Genomic DNA, 19,636 nt, shown 5'->3' on the forward strand with positions numbered 1-19,636 from the left:
CTCTATCTCCAGCAGAACTGCTTATCACTGTTGTTCATAGTTTGATAGAACATATATATTTGAGTAACATTTATAAAATTCATATAAAAGTTCAATTCTGAAATATTAATACATTTTTTTTAAAGCTGGAGTCGGTACATTTCTACCGACTCCGACTCCAACCAAAACTAACTCCGACTCCACAGCCCTGATTGCAATCAGACTTCAGAAAGGGAATATCCCATTATGGGACTAAGTAGAAAAGTGAAAAAAAAAAAAAAGTTGTAAAAATATTTTTTTTTTAAATCGCAAGATTAAAAAAAGACCACACAGAATGACATACAAAAAAACAATTACTGGTTTTTGTTCATTCTTCCCAAAAATCAGAATAGAAAGCAATAAAAAGTCATGTGCCTAATTATTGTACCGATAAAAACTTCAATTCGTTCCTAAAAAAAACAAGCTCTCAACACGACTCGGCTGAAAAATGGAAAAATTATAGCTTCTAAAATATGGCGATGCAAAACCTAGTTTTTGCAGTAGTGTTTTTTAGTGTGACAGCAGCTAAATATAAAAATCCAATATAAATCTGGTATTCCTGTAATCGCACCAACCTGAAGAATAAAGTCGTCATATCTCTTAAAACGCATGAGGTAATGCATAAAAAATAAAACCACTTGTTCACCTGCTATTGATTTAATTATGCCTACCAAAGAAAACAGTAAGGCCCGGGTTACATTTTTCCGGCGCTGAGCGCTTACATTGGGGTTTCCGTGCAAATCTCTGAAATATGTGATTCAGACTGAGCCCCCAGCAGAAAATTCCCTATAACGAAACAGAGGTACTGGTCTATGATCCGGCCATGTCTGTCTTTTTAGGCCTGGTTTTTGGGAGTAAAAATGTAATTATTTTTTCTTCATTGCACAATGGTATAAAATTCTGACACACCTGTGGTGTCAGTATGATCACTGCATCACTAGATGAAGTCCTTGATGTAGTTTCTAAAATGTCTTTTATGGGGTGGTGATTGTGTGGTTCATCTGTGCTGGCACCTCATAGGCTCTCCCAGAGGATCATGGCACCTGCAAACCATAACAGTAAAATCTGCACTATAATATTGCGCACCTTTTCTTCTGAGCTTTGTACTATGCCTGAAATGTATTTCCTGGTATTGGCGTGCTCAAGAAAAAATGGACCTCAGTTTTTGTTGCAAAAAATTTCCTATTAGCCTTTAGAAAAATTTTTAAAAATATCTTTGGTCTAATCAACATTTTAGTGGGTTTCATCACTCAATGGTATAAAATTCATCACTCAATGGTATAAAATTCTGTTAAGCACATGTGGTGTCACTATGATCACTGCACGCCCTAGGTGAATTCAATGGGGAGATGTAGGTTGTAGAATTCACATATGGGGGGTTTCTGTTAATCTGGCACCTCAGGGATCTGTCAATGTGACATGGCACCCTCAAATCATTACAGCAAAATCTTAACTCCAATATGACGCTTCTTCCCGTGTGCGCTTTGCACTGTGCCTCAAAAGTAGTTTTCCCCCATGTATGTGGTATCTGCGTACTCAGGAGAAACTACACAACAAATTGGTGCAATTTCTCCTGTTATCCTAGTGAAAATTAAAAAATTTGGGTTAAAACAAATTTTTGCAGGGAAAACGTTTTTTTTTTTTTTATTTTTTTTAAATTTTCATGGCTCAATGTTATAAACTGCTTTAAAGCACCTTGAGGGATTCTAGGTGCTCACCACACATCTATATACATTCCTTAAGGAGTCTAGTTTCCAAAATGGGTCACTTGTGGTGGGTTTATGCACATCAGGGGCTTTCCAAATGGGCCTTGGCGTCTGCTAATGATTCCAGCAAATTTTACGTTGGAAGTCAAATGGCCCACCTTCCCTTTTGAGCCCTGCCGTGCGCCCAAACTGTAGGTTTTTCCCTCATATGGGGTATTGACGTACTCATGGAAAATTGCACAACAAATTGTATTGTGCAATTTGTCCTGTTACCCTTTTTTAAAATGCAGAATTTGGGGCTAAAAAAGTTTGTTAAATGTGATTTTGTTTTAAACTTTCACGGCTCAATGTTATACACTTCTGTAAAGCACTTGGGGGTTCAAGGTGCTCACCATGCATCTACTAGATAAGCTCCCTTGTGGGGGATTTTCACTGTGCATATCAGGGGCTCTCCAAACACAACATATTGTTTACTAATTGTTCCAGCAAACTTTGTATTCAAGAAGTCCTTCCCTTCTGAGCTCTGCCTTCTGCCCAAACAGTGGGTTTCCCCCACATTTAGGGTATCTGCATGCTCGAAGAAAAAGGGACCCACAAAATTGTTGTGCAGTTTCTCCTGTTACCTTTGCGAAAAAGTGTCTAAAGTAAAATATTTGTGTGAAAGTTTTTTGTTTTTTTTCCCACATTCCAAAAATTCCTGTGACACATCTGAAGGGTTAATAAACTTCATCAATGTTGCGTTGCGTTGATCCAGGGAGCTAGTCTGGTTGCCGTATGTGGAGTCGGGAAGGAGTTTTTTCCCCAATGTGAAGCTTACTCTTTGCCGCATGGGTTTTTTTTTTTGCCTTCCTCTGGATCAACATGTTAGGGAAGTTTAGAATAGGATATGGGTTGAACTAGATGGACTTAGTCTTCCTTCCATCTTAATAACTATGTTACTATGTAATGTGATTTTGAGCACTAAGAGGGGATCACTTTTTAGAAAGATGTCACCTTTGGGTATATTCTGTCATATAGGCCGCTCAATGTCACTTCAAATGTGTTTTGTAGATGTTGCTGGAAAAATGAGAAATCGTTGGTCAACTTTTAACCCTTATAACATTTAACAAAAAAGTTTCCAAAATTAAGTTGATTTAACGTAAACATGTTGGAATTATTTATTAACTATTTTGTGTGATATAACTCAAGATTTTTGCCAAGTTTGTTTTTTTCACAAATGAACGCAAGTCATATCGAATAAATTTTACCACAATCGTCAAGTATAATATGTCTTGAAAAAAAAATCTCAATCAGTGGGAAGCGTTAAAGCATTCCAGAGTTATTACCTTATAATGACACTGGTCAGAATTGTAATAATTGACCTGGTCATTAACGCGCAAACTACCTTGGGGGTTAAATGGGTTAATAAAATAGTACCTTGATAAGGCGGGAAGCCAAATTTGGCCATCCACATGTGCAAAGTAGATCACAAGCGTGCATTGGCTAATATTCCAAATGGAGGGAGGGACCTCTAATGCAGCATCGTAGGAGCCAGGGCTGTAGAGTCATAGTCAGAGTCGGTGCTCATTTTGGTGGAGTCGGTATAAAATGGAGCGACTCAGACTCCTAAAATATATAATAAATTGGGTACAGTAGTTCAATGCAGAAAGTGCTGAATATTTTTTCATAGGAATTTGGGAAAGTTATGAAATGTCCTATAAATGGCTGTTCTATTCCTGAGCTAAGGCTACATTCACACACAGCGTTTTTGCTGTGTTTTTTGAGGATACATTTTTCAGCTGCAAAAGCATATAAGCTTATTAAAAAAATGCATCACCTGAAAGGTTTTTGAGCTCATACATAATGTTTTCAATAGCAAAAGCAGATTCGAAATCTGCTCTATCTATCCATCCATTTATCCATATCTGTCCATCCATATCTTTTCTGTACCAAAAAGAATGAATGCCGGGTAGCACACAGACTAACACTTTTTTTTTTTTTTTAGCACCAGTCAGGTACACCTCATAGACAGGCATTGCTCGTCTTCAGTAACACATCAACATCAATTAATAGTTGGAATAAATAGACTGCATTCCCCACAACTTCTTAAGGTGCAGAATTTATTTTCAAGTGTAGGGGTGTGCAGTATGAGGTTCTGCAGCAGCTGAGGTGTGCAGTATGTGGTTCTGCGGAAACGGTATGAGGTTCTGCCCCCCTGGTTTTGATCCTGGCTACGCCCATGGTGTGAATGTAGCCTGAGGATATCCCTGAGGAAGGTGCCAGGAAGGGCGCCGAAACGCGTAGGAAGGAATAAAGAAGTACTTTGTTACAACATCTTGCATCCCAGGTGATTTTGTGGACTCAGCAGCGCGGACTGTGGCACACCTTGCTTCCCATATTTTCTGGAGGATCTAGCTTTGTCTTAGCTGAGATAAGTCAGTGCTGCACTCCAGCACCAGTGAAGCTCCTCCTCTACAGACAAGGGTAGAATCATAGAATCGTAGAGTTGGAAGGGACCTCCTGGGCCATCTGGTCCAACCCCCTGCTCAAAGCAGGATTCGCTAAATCATCCCAGTCAGATGTCTGTCCAGCCTCTGTTTGAAGACTTCCATTGAAGGAGAACTCACCACTTCTCGTGGCAGCCTGTTCCACTCATTGATCACTCTAACTGTCAAAAAGTTTTTTCTAATATCTAATCTGTGTCTCCTCCCATTCAGTTTCATCCCATTGCTTCTAGTCTTTCCTTGTGCAAATGAGAATAAAGTTGATCCTTCTACAATGTGACAGCCCTTTAGATATTTGTAGACAGCTATTAAGTCTCCTCTCAGTCTTCTCTTTTGCAAACTAAACATTCCCAAATCCTGCAACCTTTCCTCATAAGACAGGGTTTGCAGACCGGTCACCATTCTGGTCGCTCTTTTCTGAACTTGCTCCAGTTTGTTGATGTCTTTTTTAAAATGTGGTGCCCAAAACTGGACACAATATTCCAGATGAGGTCTGACCAAAGAGGAGTAGAGGGAAATAATGACTTCACGTGATCTAGACTGTATGCTTCTGTTAATACATCCTAGAATTGCATTTGCCTTTTTTGCTGCTGCATCACACTGTTGACTCATATTCAGTCTGTGATCTATTAGTATACCCAAGTCTTTTTCACATGTGCTGTCACTTAGCCCTATTCCTCCCATTCTATATATGTTTTTTCCATTTTTATTGCCCAGATGTAGTACTTTGCATTTCTCCCTGTTAAAAACCATTCTGTTAGTTGCTGCCCACTTCTCCAGTTTATTTAAATCTTTTTGAATCCTCTCTCTCTCTTCTCTAGTATTAGCTATCCCTCCTAGCTTTGTGTCATCAGCAAATTTAATCAGTTTACCCTCAATTCCTTCATCTAAATCGTTGATAAAGATGTTGAACAATACAGGGCCCAGGACAGAGCCCTGTGGTACCCCACTTGAGACATTCTTCCAACTGGATGTGCAGCCATTTACGACCACTCTTTGGGTCCGATCACTAAGCCAGTTATGAATCCACCTAACAGTTGCCTTGTCCATTCCATACTTAATCATTTTTTCAATAAGGATTGTATGAGAGACTTTGTCAAATGCTTTGCTGAAGTCAAGATATACTATATCTACAGCATTTCCTTGATCCACCCAATCAGTGATACCGTCATAGAAGGAAATTAAGTTAGTCTGACATGACTTATTAGTTACAAACCCATGCTGACTCTGTTTAATCACTTCATTCTTATCCAGGTATTGACATACATGTTGTTTAATAATTTGTTCAAAGATCTTTCCTGGTATAGAAGTCAGACTCACCGGCCTATAGTTACCTGGGTCCACCTTCTTCCCCTTTTTGAAGATAGGAACAACATTTGCTCTTCTCCAGTCTTCTGGCACTTCTCCTGTTCTCCAAGAATTTTCAAAGATTATAGAGAGGGGTTCAAAAATTTCTTCTGCTATCTCCTTCAGTACTCTGGGGTGTAATTCATCTGGACCTGGAGACTTGAATTCATTTAGGCTAGCTAAGTGTTTCCTCACTATCTTTCTGGTACAAAGTAAACACACCCAGAAAGAAGGAAGGCCTGCACTCATCTCAGAAGAATTGCTATAGTGAATAGGATAACAAGATTAAGGTAATTACTTCTTAAAGCATATTTAAACTTTCAATAAACTGTGCATAAATCAATAGTCCAGTATACTGTATGTTCTCTCTGTATGCTTGATGCTTGTTTGTTTTTTCTTTGAGCTCATATACTTTTAGGAAGCTAGATTCTATACAATATACACACACTATACAGGGAAAATACAGCAACAGGATTGATGAGTACTTATATGAGGACTTGTATAGGTATAGAAGCCAAAACATTAAGTTAGCCATGTTATCAGTTTCTTTGTTCCTGGAGTATGATATACAACAAACTTGCTCCCTCCCTCTTCATAGACTCTGAAGCATTTAATGAGCGTTACCCTAAGAAAAGCCTGAGATTGGAAATTCAAAGTAAAGCTATCTAATAACATCTGTTACAAACGTTATATTTGTCATCTGTACTACTGATTTATGCAAAGTTTGTTTTATTTCTATCTAAAAAAAAATACAATGGGGAAAGTATGTATTTGATACACTGTTGCAAGTTTTCCCACCTACAAAGAATGGAGAGGTCTGAAATTTTTAATCATAGGTACACTTCAACTGAGAGAAACATAATCTACAGCGAATGTCTGACTTCTGTAATTGCAAACAAAGGTTTCTGTACCAAATATTAAGTTCTGTTTTTCTATTGTATCAAATACGTATTTCATGCAATAAAATGCATATTATTTAAATCATACAATGTGATTTTCTGGATTTTTTTTAGTCTGTCTCACAGGTGAAGTGTACAATTGCAGACCTCTCCATTCTTTGTAAGTGGGAAAACTTGCAAAATTGTCAGTGTATCAAATTCTTATTTTCCCCACTGTACATGGTTCCCTGTTCATGCTGGAATTATAATATACATTATTTTGTAGGACAAAATTATTTTGAGTGAATTTATATGATTACAAAATGTCTAAGAAGCTCCCCCCCCATGAAGTCAGCTGTATTTGAGCATTTCACAGTGACTCAAGATGAAAAATATTGTGTCAATGTATGACAAGTGACCCAGAGGAAAACACATGCTGTGATGCCAAAATTAGTGCATACTCAGGCAATGATAAAAAAATGCTCCTACAAGAGCTTCCAATCTAAAAAGACATTTACAACGCTTCCACCCAGAAGTTTTCAAAGCTTTGTGAAAGATAACAGCAGCCCCAAGAAACCCGCGCCCAGCACTTCCTGCCAGGCAAAGGCGAAGGAAAGAGCATCTCAAACATCATAAACAAGATATTTTGTAAGTGACAGTTACTGTAACAATGACAGCAGATAAGTTTAAAAGACAGCTCATACAGCTTGTTGTGAAGGACGGTGTACCATTATTATTTGCGCGACCAGTTTTTACAGCTCTTAATGGAGAAATGCCCCGCAAACTTGGTGTTTCTCTGGAAAGAGAAAGTATTAGAAAATTAGTGATTGAATAAGCCCTTAAACTAAAGGAAGATCTTAAGACTCTCAAAAGACGCTTCATGTTTCTTAAAATGGATGACTGCACATATCAGAGTGAACTATTTTGCCATCAATGTTCGATATGTTTGTTACATCATAGAAATTGTTACGAAGACACTGGCAGTAAAAGATACTAAAGCTCATCACAGCAGCCAGTTTCTCCGGGCCTTAGTGGAAAAAGTTCTGCAAGTTTGCGAATTCAAAAAAGAACAGGTTCTTGCTATTGTAAGGGACAAAGCTTCAAACATGATAAGTGCAATTAACCTGATGAATAAGTAATGAACAACAGCTAGAAGAAAATTTAGGATTCAGTATGTTTGAAATGGAAGGCCACAGTGCTATTCATGTAACTGAGGAACAAACAGATATTACAACAGAACAGCAAAATTATGCTAGATGATCTTGTTGAAGCTGCTTGAAAACACTTCCATATTCATCACACGCACTGTGTTGTGCACACGCACTGTGTTGTGCACACGCACTGTGTTGTGCACACGCACTGTGTTGTGCACACGCACTGTGTTGTGCACACGCACTGTGTTGTGCACACGCTGCAGCTGTCAATAAGAGATAGTTTGCAAGAGGGACATGCTGGAAATCTGATTGGAAAACTGAGGAAATTGGTTATTGCCGCCAGAACCCCTAAAATTGATTCCATCTTGAAGAGACGTGCTGGGTAAAGGGCAATTGTCGATCAAGCCACTTGGTGGGGCAGCACTTATTTATTGATTGAGCGATTGCTTGAACTAAAACCGTTTCTTATAGATATGGCGAATCCTCAGGTAACCCTAAATGAGGATCAATGGACGCAGGTGGCTGAATTGAAGGAATTGCTTAATCACCCATTTACCGTGACTAAAAAATGACAAGCTGAGGATTTAACTCCTGGCATTTTCATAAGGGAGTGGAAAAATTGCTATTTTGCCTTTCAAAAAGAGGAGGTTTAATCGCAGATGGCATTTCTGCTTCAATGAAACGGAGAGACACAGCTATTGGAAAATAAAATTTTTCTGGCAGCTGTTTGTGGACCCAAGTCATTGTATACTGCTTGATGATCAACAGCTTACTAAAGCAAAAGAAGCTCTGACTGAGGTAGCAGTTAGGATGAGTGGCCTACAGGAGGACTGCCAGGCGCATAGGACTTGGGTCCTGACAGTGCTACTGCTGCCATAACTTCATCCTCATCAGATGAGGAGTTTGACTTTGACAAGTATTTGGATGACGTGGAGCAGGCAAAGCGTTGCCGCAAGGAAAAAGATTTCACTCCGTCTCCTATAGCAAGCAGATTGACCATATTATAGCAAAAAGTTTCACTTGCTCTCAAAGAAATAGAAAAATTCAACCGTTCATCAAAACTGACTGTGCATGAGGCAATTCCTTTATACCCAGAAATTTAGAGATGTTGCCCATGTGGTTACGGCTTTGCCTCCAACCCAAGTTAGTGTAGAGGGGTTATTCACTAGCCTTAAAATTATTTGCGGTAATCTATGAAGGAGGATCTGATGGAGGCAATTCTATTTTAGAACAAATTCATAGACTGCCCAAATGTCATTTAGTATGTTTTTGTTGAAAACTGTATTTTTGCCACTTACATAGCTTATTACATATATATATATATATATTTTTATTTATTTATTGGGTTGAAAAAATAATGGAAACTCCTAATATTTTGGCATCCTAATCTTCGAACATGTTATAAACATGCAAACCGTGACATGATTCTATGATATGGTAATGTTTTGTAGTTGATTATTTGTGTTATGTGATGTGTATGTAAATTAACTTTGTTTTGCAGAATTGTAAGAACATTGAGAATATGATACCAAGAGCAGACCTCTCGGATTTTCAAAGAGGCCAAATTGTTGGTGCTCGTATGGCAGGCGCTAGTGTAACAAAGTGCCCGAATGCTTGGCGTGTCAAGAGGTACTGTCTCCAAAGTAATGACTGCGTTTGAAAGAGAAGGAAAAACGTCCGCAGCAAAGCACAGTTCCGGAGGAAAATCAAAGTTGACTGAGAGAGACCGTCGGACTCTAAAGGGAATTGTGAGAGAGGATCGCAAAGACCACGGCTCCGAAAATCACTGCTGAGCTCAATGAACACCTACAGAACCCAGTTTCCACGAAAACTGTTCGTCGGGAGCTGCACAAATCTGAATTCCACGGAAGAGCTGCAATTAGAAAACCGCTGCTCTCAATGACAAATGTTTCCAAGCGTTTAGAGTGGTGTAGAAACCTCCAGAATTGGTCCCTCGAGCAGTGAAAACATGTGATATTCTCAGACGAATCATCGTTTACCCTATTTCCGACCTCCGGCCGAGTGTACGTATGGAGACAGCCGAAAGAAGCATTACATCCAGACTGCCTTCTCCCAACCGTAAAACATTGTGGAGGTTCTGTGATGATCTGGGGTGCTATTTCGTGGAGATCCGCCGGGCCAATGATATCCCTTCATGGAAGAATAACAGCCAAGATTATTTAGGCATTTTGGGCGACCAAGTGCATCCTATGGTTCAAGCACTGTTCCCGGAGGGGAACGCCATCTTTCAGGATGATAATGCACCAATTCATACAGCTAGAATCATTTAAAGCATGGCACGAGGAACATTCTAATGAAGTTGAGCATCTCATCTGGCCCCCACAATCCCCATACCTCAACATTATTGAGCATTTATGGTCAATTTTAGAGATTCAAGTTAGACGTCGATTTCCGCCGCCATCATCGCTCAAAGAACTGGAGGGTGTTTTAACTGAAGAATGGGCTAAAATTCCTTTGGAAACAATTCACACCTTGTATGAATCCATACCTCGGAGAATTGAGGCTGTAATCGCCGCAAAAGGTGGACTTACACCATATTAAACTAAATTTTCCCTTCACCCATGACAGCACACCTGAGAGAGGGATCTGCCCCGCCAGGACAGGAACATACTGAGATATAAGGGGCGGCACCTCTCCCCCGCTTCAGTTGGGTTCCTGTCCTGCAGGGAATCCCACTGTCGGCGGTGCCTATCATGGCGAAAAGGGAAAAAAAAGAAAAAGGTTCCCAGGCCCGTCCCCTGTAGCGCCGGCCGTCGGGTCCTGGAGTTACAGTCCCCGGTGACCCCTCGGGCTCTGGGTTCGTGTGGGCGCAGGTGGGGATCCCGGCGGCTCCTGGAGACTCCACTGCGCCGCCCTCCCCTTCCCCTCACGCGGGCCTGTGATCTCGATCCCCGGAGGAACTAGCAGGGGAGAGCCGCGGGCGTCTTCCGGCCGCTGACGTCAGCGGCTCTGAGGATTATGGGTGCGCTGACTGATGTCAGCAAGGCGACGGTGTCATGGCGCCGGGTGCGACGCCGGCCGGCTTTCTGATGCGGTCGGCCGGCGATCGCAGGGGGGAGGGGAGTAGACAACCACCAGGATGGAGGCGCAGCATTTAAACGAGGAACAGCGGCATGGCAGGCGGTGCAAGATGGAGTCGGAACAGGAGCGATCATTGTCTCTGCCTCCCTCACAGCCCTCCGGCCGCAAACATGGAAGCCATTCAAGCAGCAATCGCCCCAGCCACAGATCGGTGGACTCCAAGGTCCAAAGAGCACAGGTCACATGCTCTGACGCAGCCTCCAAGTTCGGTACCCTTGATTACGGGTGGTGAGTGGTCTTCGTGAATGCTAGCATTATGTTAATAGGGGTTCCCTGTTGTATGTTTGACCCCGTAGGAAAAACCTAAAAAAGCGGGAATTAAGAAGAATAGGGACTGTGCCATATGTAAAAGTCCCCTAGCAAGAGACTGGCAGAAAGACCTCTGAGCCAGTTGCATTCAGCGAACCATGACAGAAGAAGCGCTTAGTTTCGCAGCTAACCTTATATCGGCTCTTAGTTCAGAAATGGAGGGTTCAATTAAGACCTTATTGAAGAAAGGGAGGAAAGGTAGAAAGAATCCCCCTAGTTCTCCCTCAAACTCCTCTTCGGCCTTATCTCAGACCGAACAGCCATCTTCCTGACACTGACACGGGGGGTAAGCCATGGTTTCCTGTAGAAGACACGCTCTCCTAAAGGCCATTAGAACAACAATGGGCCTACAGGAAGAGAAAGCGGCTAAATCCCTAGAGGACGTCATGTTTGGGGGACTTCAAGAGAAAAAAAACGGACCTTTCCAGCGAATGAAAAGATCCAAGTGCTTATTGAAAGAGAATGGAGGAAACCCGGGAGATCAGGGGGCTCTTCCCTCCGCCTCTAAGAGACGATACCCCTTTGAGCACAAGGATGCGGAAATTTGGGACAAAGTCCCAAAAATTGATGCAGCGGTGTCCAGATCTTCCAAAAAATCGGCCCTGCCTCTAGAAGACTAAGGGGTTCTTAGGGACCCGCTAGACAAAAAAGCTGATTTCCTATTTAAGGCATGCATGGGAAGCAACAGCGGGAGGATTAAGGCCAGCAATAGCAGGCACCTGCACGGCATGTTCCCTGATGATTTGGCTGCAGCAGTTAGAAGAGAGGCTAGCGTCAAAAGTCCCAAGAGAAAAGATATTGGCAGATATGTATCTCCTGCATGGGGCAGCAGCTTTTTTGGCTGACACCTCGGCGGACTCTGAGGTTGACAGCTAGGGCGGCAGGGTTATCAAATGCCGCCAGACGCGCTTTGTGGCTTAAAGGCTGTCCAGGTGACCTGAAGTCTAAAGCTAAACTGTGCTCTCTCCTGTGATGGTCGGTTTTTATTCGGGAAAATCTTAGACGATATCCTGGAGAAGGCGAGCGATTGGAAGAAAGGCTTCCCTAGGTTCCCGACAGATCAGAGAAGACAGCCCTTTCAGAGAGGAAGATTCAATAGGGGTTGTCCTCCGGCTGATCGAAGAAGATGGGAAGAGAAAAGGAAAAAGGAGTCGGGATTTATGTTTGGTGGAGGCACCTCCACTTCAAAGAAATCTCCACAATGACGTCAGCATTCCGGTAGGGGGGAGGTTGGCACTCTTTTCCAAAGCCTGGGGAAAGATCTCTTCCAATACTTGGATCCTAGGCATCTTAAGAGAGGGCCTGAGAATCCCCTTTGTTCGCCAGCAAAAGGCCGTGTTTGTCATTACCCCTATCAGAAAGGCGATCGAAGAACAGTTGGCCTTGGAATCAGAGATCCTGAGCCTGATAGACAAGCAGGTCCTGTCCGAAGTCCCAAACACACAGTAAGGAAGGGGGTTCTATTCCCCCCTTTTTCTGATAAAAAAAAAAAAACATATCAATCGTTCAGGACAATTATAAACCTCAGAGGTCTCAATCGGTAGATAAAGAATCAGACCTTCAAGATGGAATCGGTGGCTACGGCCATAAAACTGCTACATCAAGATTGTTTTATGGCCGTAGTCGATTTAAAGGATGCATATTATCACATCCCTATCCATCCAGGCTACCAAAAATATTTGAGTGGCTCTCTATATCCAGGGCGTACTCAGACATTTCCAATTCAGAGCTCTTCCATTTGGCATATCTATAGCCCCGAGGGTTTTTACCAAGGTCATAGCGGAGGTAACAGCCTTCCTTCTGAATTCACGATACGGTCATAATACCCTACTTGGACGAATTCCTTATAGTGGGCAGCTCAGAGGACCACTGTACGGCACAGTTGAGCCGGGTGACCAACACCTTAGAGGAGTTAGTGTGGATAATAAATTTCAAAAAATCAAAACTACAGCCCCTAAGAAAACAGACCTTCCTGGGATTTATCCTGGATTCAGAACAGCAAGCGTGTCTGCTTCCGGATACCAAAATAGAGAAGGTGCAGAACATAACTTTGCTGCCAGAGACAAAGCTCATATGACATTGAGAAACGCGATGTCTCTACTAGGTACCCTGACGTCCTGTATTCCGGCGGTCAGGTGGGCTCAATTTCACACCCGACAGCTCCAGGGGGAGATGCTGTCAGCACAAACATTGCTGAGAGGGCGTTTAGAAGGAAGACTGAAGCTTTCCTTAGAGACCAGAGACTCTCTCAACTGGTGGCTGGACAGTACAAACTTGGCTTCGGGAATGCCTTGGGACAGACAGACGACCGACGTAATACTGACAGACGCAAGCTCCTGGGGGTGGGGGGCACACTTAAGGGGTCATGTAGCCCAGGGTTCCTGGAGGCCTCAAGAAATGGGGGCATCTTCCAACCTGAGAGAACTGTGGGCAGTGAACAAAGCCCTAAGCCACTTCATTCCCCTACTCAGGGGTCGCAATATCCGGATCATGTCGGACAACAAAGTAACGGTGGCGTACATCAACCACCAAGGGGGGACAAGATCACACTTCCTAATGAAGACAGCGGGCGACATTCTTGGCAGAGCGGAGCAAGGCCTACACTCCTTAACAGCCTTGCACATAAAAGGGGCTGAAAAGAGGCCAATTTCCTGAGCCGCAATACTCTGAGGCAAGGAGAATGGGCTCTAAATCGGTCCATTTTTCAAAAAATAACACAGCTTTGGGGGAAACCGGTGATAGACCGCTTTGCCAACAAGTACAACAGGCAAAGAGGTTTTGCTCACTAAACCCGAGGGAAAAACCATGAGCAGTAGACTCATTGCAAATTCCGTGGGACTTCAGGCTAGCCTATGCGTTGCCCTCAGTGGCCCTGATCCCGACAGTTGTCAAGAAGATCAGGAATGATCAAGCCAGGGTGATCCTAATAGCTCCATTTTGACCAAAAAGGCTCTTGTTTGCTTTGCTACGAATGATGTCCCTCTCTGATCCATGGGTTCTGCCAGAAATCTCGGACCTACTAGCTCAGGGTCCAATATTCCACGCTCAGGTCAAAGGAATCCATCTGATGGTGTGGAATTTGAAAGGTTGCTTTTAATAGATAGAGGGTTCGCTCCCGGGTTGGTGGCCACCCTGCTAAAGAGTAGGAAATGCAGTATTTTCAGCAAGTGTCCACACAGATCAAGTCTTATCAATGAAGTATGCTGCATTATGTAAAAAGGAAGCCCAGGTCGGTGGTATTGCTGGTAACTGCTCTCGCCTTCCTGGGTTTAATGTGTGACTGGCTAAACCGTACGGTGATCTAGATGAGGTAGAACACCAACATGTTTAGGAAACGTCCTCTTTTTCCTCGTAAGGACATAGGCCTCAATTGCTACCAGTAACCTTATAAAAGGTGTAAGCCTGTCTATTAATCGATCCTTTGTGAACCAAAGAGAAGAAAAACTTAGATGCATTTATAGGAAATTAGTTTTTTGATTTTATAGTTTTTTTAATATAATGTAAATTGCCAAGTCATATTTTACTTCATATTTTAATGCTTATAAATACATACTTTATATACTTGAGTATAAGCCGACCAGAGTATGAGCAGAGGCACCTAACTTTGCTACGGAAAACTGGGTAAGCTTGTTGACTAGAGTATAAGCCGGGCATACATTGCCCCCTCATCCCTTTCTTGGTATGCGTGACTCCCCCTGCCGCTGTCCTGGTTTGCGTGGCTCCCTCCTCCCGTCCTTGTAAGCATGCTTTCTATCCCAGAAAAAAAACATTCTACTCCCCCTCCAGCATGCCCTTGCAGCACCTTGTTCCGGCATCCAGCAGCTGTTCCTGTGTTGAGCGATCACGTGGCACCGCTCATTAAGGTAATGAATATTCCCTCCACGCCTATGGGAGTGGAGACGGATGCATATTCATTACCTTAATGAGCGGTGCCACGTGGTCGCTCAGCACAGGAAGAGCTGCTGGAAGCTGGGACCAACGAGATGCTGCGAGGGCACGCTGGAGGAGATGAGTACGATGTCCTCTTTAAGCCGACGGCTGCAGCTGTCACTACGCGCTATATGAGAAATGAATATTAATTTCTCTTTAGCAGCGGCACAGGCTTTAGCCACTGCTGCCTGCTCCTGCCTCTGTGATCTGCTGCTCCCCCTACCCCCGCCGGCTCTCTGGGACAATTGACTCGTGTATAAGCCGAGGGGGATGTTTTCAGCACAAAATGTGCTGAAAAACTTGGCTTATACATGAGTATATACGGTAATTTGTCTCCAAACCGTATATCCGAAACAAGAATTTCAAGTGACTAAACATTAAATGTTTAAAACCTAATGTTTTATTAATTTATAAATAAAAACATTGTCAAAATTGTTGGAATAAGGTACTGGAATAAAGGGGGCACAATGAGTCCACAAAAAATTATATGGCCAAATATTTGTTATAAACAGTATTTTAGAAAGTGCAAATGCTTCAATTCAAATTAATCAACCATTAATTTAAAGTGCATAATGTGGATATTAAATGCATTCATACAAATAAATATACAAAATCAGTAAATGGTAAATCAAATGAAGTGTAATTGCATCAAATCATCAACAGATGGTGCTATTTGATTTTCCAAGGTGTCTTATGCATCCATAAAAATTATATAGCCAAAAAGATATACAAATATGCAAAAATACCAAGGATTAATAAATTAATGCTAAAGTCAATATTTAGAAAGTACAAATGTCAATCTAAATTAACCAAAGATTGATCTAAAGTACATAATGTGAATATTAAATGCCAATAAATATGCCAAAATCAATAGATAAATGACTGGTTAAAGGGAACCTGTCACCTCCCTTTTCAGCTATGAGCTGCAGTCACTGCCTTTCGTTGCTTATCTACAGCATTCTAGAATGTTGTAGATACGCTCCCGATCTAACCTGAAAAAGAAGAAAAACAAGTTTTATTATACTCACCTGGGGGCGTTCCGGTCCGTTGGGTGTTGCAGGTCTGGGTCCGGCTCCTCCCATCTTCATACAATGTCTTCATCTTCCTTGCTTCGTGTCGTGGCTCCTGCACAGGTGTACTGATCTGACCTTTCCCGGCGCCTGACATTTCAGCATCTCCTGCGTGATCCTGCTGTGATTGGTCAGTCAGATTGACTGTCTTATCACAGCGATCTGGGTGTGGGGACCGACAGTATGGGTCCCTGCACCTCTTCCTGTGCCTCTCAGCTGTCACAGACGGCTGTCAGCACTAAGCTATCAATGTGTGTTTACACACGATAGTTTAAATGCATGACAGACAGTCCGTCCTAGTGCAGGAATTGACACCCGGCCATGAAGTACTGTGTCTGTCATTGGACATTAAGGGGTTAAATCATAATGACAACCCAAAACAACCAAATTACCCTGATCAAAAGTTCACTTACCCTATTTCTTCTGTATATTGCCCCCTCTAGCATCAATGACAGGTTGAAGTCTTTTATGGTAGTTGTGGATGAGGTTCTTTATTTTCTCAGATGTTAAAGCTGCCCACTCTTCTTGGCAAAAAGCCTCCAGTTCCTGTAAATTCCTGCACTGTCTAGCATGAACTGCATGCTTGAGATCTCCCCAGAGTGGCTTAATGATATTGAGGTCAGGGAACTGAGATGGCCACTTCAGAACCTTCACTTTGTTCTGCTGTAGCCAGTGACAGATTGACTTGACCTTGTGTTTTGGATCTTTGTCATGTTGGAACATACAAGTACGTCTCATGCATAGCTTTCGGGCTGAGGATTGCAAATTTTCCTCCAGTATTTGCTGATAATGTTCTTCATTCATCTTTCCTTCAACTTTGACCAAGTTTCCTGTGCCTTTGTAGCTCACACATCCCCAAAACATCAGCGATCCACCTCTGTGCTTTTCAGTAGTAATGGTGTTCTTTTCATCATAGGCCTTGTTGATCTCTCTCCAAATGTAACGTTTATGATTGTGGCAAAAAAGTTCAATTTTTGTCTCCTCCAAATTACCTTGTTCCAGAAGTTTTGAGGCTTGTTTCTTTTGCTGTTTTGCATATTATAGGCGAGATACTTTGGCATTTGCGCAGTAATGGCTTTCTTCTGGCGACTCGAACGTGCAGCCCATTTTTCTTCAAGTTCCCCCTTGTTGTGCATCTTGAAACAGCCACACTGCTAGTTTTCAGAGAGTCCAGTATTTCAGCTGATGTTATTTGTGAGTTTTTCTTTGCATCACAAACAATTTTCCTGGCAGTTGTGGACAAAATTTTTCTTTATCTACCTGACTGGATTTATTTTTACAGAGCCCCTGACTTTCCATTTGTTCATCACAGTTTGAACACCGCTGCTGACTGGCATTATCAATTCCTTGGGATATCTTTTTGTATCCCTTTCCTGTTTTATACAGTTCAACTACCTTTTCCCGTAGATCCGTTGACAATTCTTTTGCTTTCCCCATGACTCACAATCCAGAAACGTTAGTGGCTGGATGAAAGATGCAAGAGTCAGTCTAGATCCCACAAACTCACTCAGCTTTTATGGACACACACTAATGACAAGAAAACAGGTCACAGGTGAGGATGTTACCTTTAGCCATTCAAACCCATTTGTGTCAACTTCTGTGCATGCTATCAGGACAAAATCACCAGTGTGTGTAAACTTTTGGTCAGGGTCATTTGGATGTTTTGGATTGTCATTCTGATTTAAAGAGACAATAAATGGCTTCACCCAACCACTAACCGTGAGTGGAGAAAAAGTTTTGCTATCATACATATTCTGAAAAAAGGCCAAGAAATGCCGGGGTATGTAAACTTTTGAGCACAACTGTATAGAAATCCCTAAAAAGTGGAGATAGTTTTATCCGGGAAATATGCTTCTATTACAAAGTTGTTCCATATTTTGAAACTGACCAGTTTAAAAAAAAAAAAATCAGCAATTTTAACAATTTTTGATTGAAGGTATCATTACCATTCAGAAAATTTTCATTCTATGCCAATTGTTTTTTTCTTTGCTACATTCTTTTGAGGCTTTTGATGTCTGTCTTGTCAAATTGCTAGTGTGCTTAAGTTTTACTTGTTTTCTAAAAGATCCAAAATTTGCCATCTTAAAAGACCCCAGAGGAAGACACCCAGCATCATCACCCTCCCTCTAATCCTCCTCTCTCCCATACATGTGTTCTGTAGCAGAGCACACTACGGTAGGAATGGGGTCCTGCATGAAGTGCCTGGATCTAGTGCTCTTCCCTGTGAGGTCACTCACCCCTGCAGCAAATAGTGACTCGTTTACCTGAGGGGTTAATGGCATTTCCTTGGTGGAGGCACCATTTCAGCTACACTGCACTGCCAGAGTCATCGTGAGATTCATTAAAGGAGTTGTCCAGTTTAACATGACAAGTCTGCACTCACTCCATGTGACTGCAGACTTGTGAATCCCCCCAGCACACATTTTTCGATGTGAGGATTGTCCCCTGTCAGCGCCGGGAACAGCGGTCACGTGACTGCAAGTATGCGATATGCAAACTCCTGGCCAGAACATGACTAGACTGTTTCTGGCCTCGTGCAATATACTAGTATTGAGCGTGCCAAAACAGTCTAGTCAGGTTCTCGCCAGGGGTTTGTAAAACGCATACTTGCATTCACTTGACCGCTGTTCCTGGCGCTGACTGGAAAATCCTCACAGCGCTAAGTGCATGCACTGGGAGGATTCACAAGGCTGCAGTCACACAGGGTGACTGCAGACTTATCATTTTATACCGACAACACCTTTGAACCCCCCTCTTCACAACGTATGACGTACTTATTTGTTCATAAGGAAAAAATGTCCTCAATTGTAGACATTGTTTTAATAAATATCAAGGTTTGCCTGCGACTTTGTCGATGTTTTGCTATGAATGCTACATCGAATACTGGTTGCAGGGCTCTTGACCTCTTTCTGGTAAACCTCACGAGCCATAGCACAGTGTGCTGATTCATCAAAGCTTTTATGTCACAAAAGTTGAGAGGAAGCTTTGAAAAGTTCCACAATTTTTTCACAATGCAGAGTTGTGCAAAAATTGTTGCAACTTTTGTTGTTTTCATGTTGCATGAAATCAACTCCTCCAAAATAGCAAAACTGGGTTAGGGCATGACTAGGATAGCATTTCTGGTGCTTTGCACACAAATCGGTAGTACAGATTTCATTCATTGGCATATGCTTCTTGATGAATTTGGCACCTCTTCTATTCCATTAAGGCTGTCGCCATTCTTGATGAATTGGCCCCAATGACTATTCATGTCCAAGTTAAAAAAGAAAATATAACTGTTTTTTTTTTTTTCTTCCCAAGACATTGAAAACGAGCATAAAATGAGTCAATTCGGTTTCTAAACAAAGATAATACTGTCATGAAAAGGCCTATAAGGAGTATAACTGCTGATTTATTACCATATTGAGATAAATGACATCATACTTCAGTTTATTTTATTTTACTTTAATGGCTTATTTAAAATCAAATATATTGTAAAATATATGGTTAACATTTACAGATTATTGAAGAAGCCAAGCGTTCACTTCATGATGCATTGTGTGTCATTCGTAACTTGGTACGTGACAGTCGTATTGTTTATGGTGGTGGAGCTGCTGAGATATCTTGTGCATTAGCGGTTAGCCAGGCGGCAGACAAGGT

At 42.1% G+C, this 19,636-nt stretch overlaps 1 protein-coding gene across 3 annotated transcripts in view; it reads left to right on the plus strand.

Moving 5' to 3' along the window:
- The window catches only part of CCT5 (chaperonin containing TCP1 subunit 5), a 305,457-nt gene that overhangs the window by 243,988 nt on the left and 41,833 nt on the right, over positions 1-19,636 (plus strand). For all 3 annotated transcript variants that reach the window (XM_073555723.1, XM_073555722.1, XM_073555721.1), the window contains one exon: positions 19,497-19,634. In XM_073555723.1, the coding sequence (XP_073411824.1) occupies positions 19,497-19,634 (138 nt within the window). The remainder of the gene's footprint in view (positions 1-19,496; positions 19,635-19,636) is intronic.

This window comes from Dendrobates tinctorius, unplaced genomic scaffold (assembly GCF_039654945.1).
Source record: "Dendrobates tinctorius isolate UK_male_01 unplaced genomic scaffold, ASM3965494v1 ptg000229l, whole genome shotgun sequence".
Lineage (NCBI taxonomy): Eukaryota > Metazoa > Chordata > Amphibia > Anura > Dendrobatidae > Dendrobates > Dendrobates tinctorius.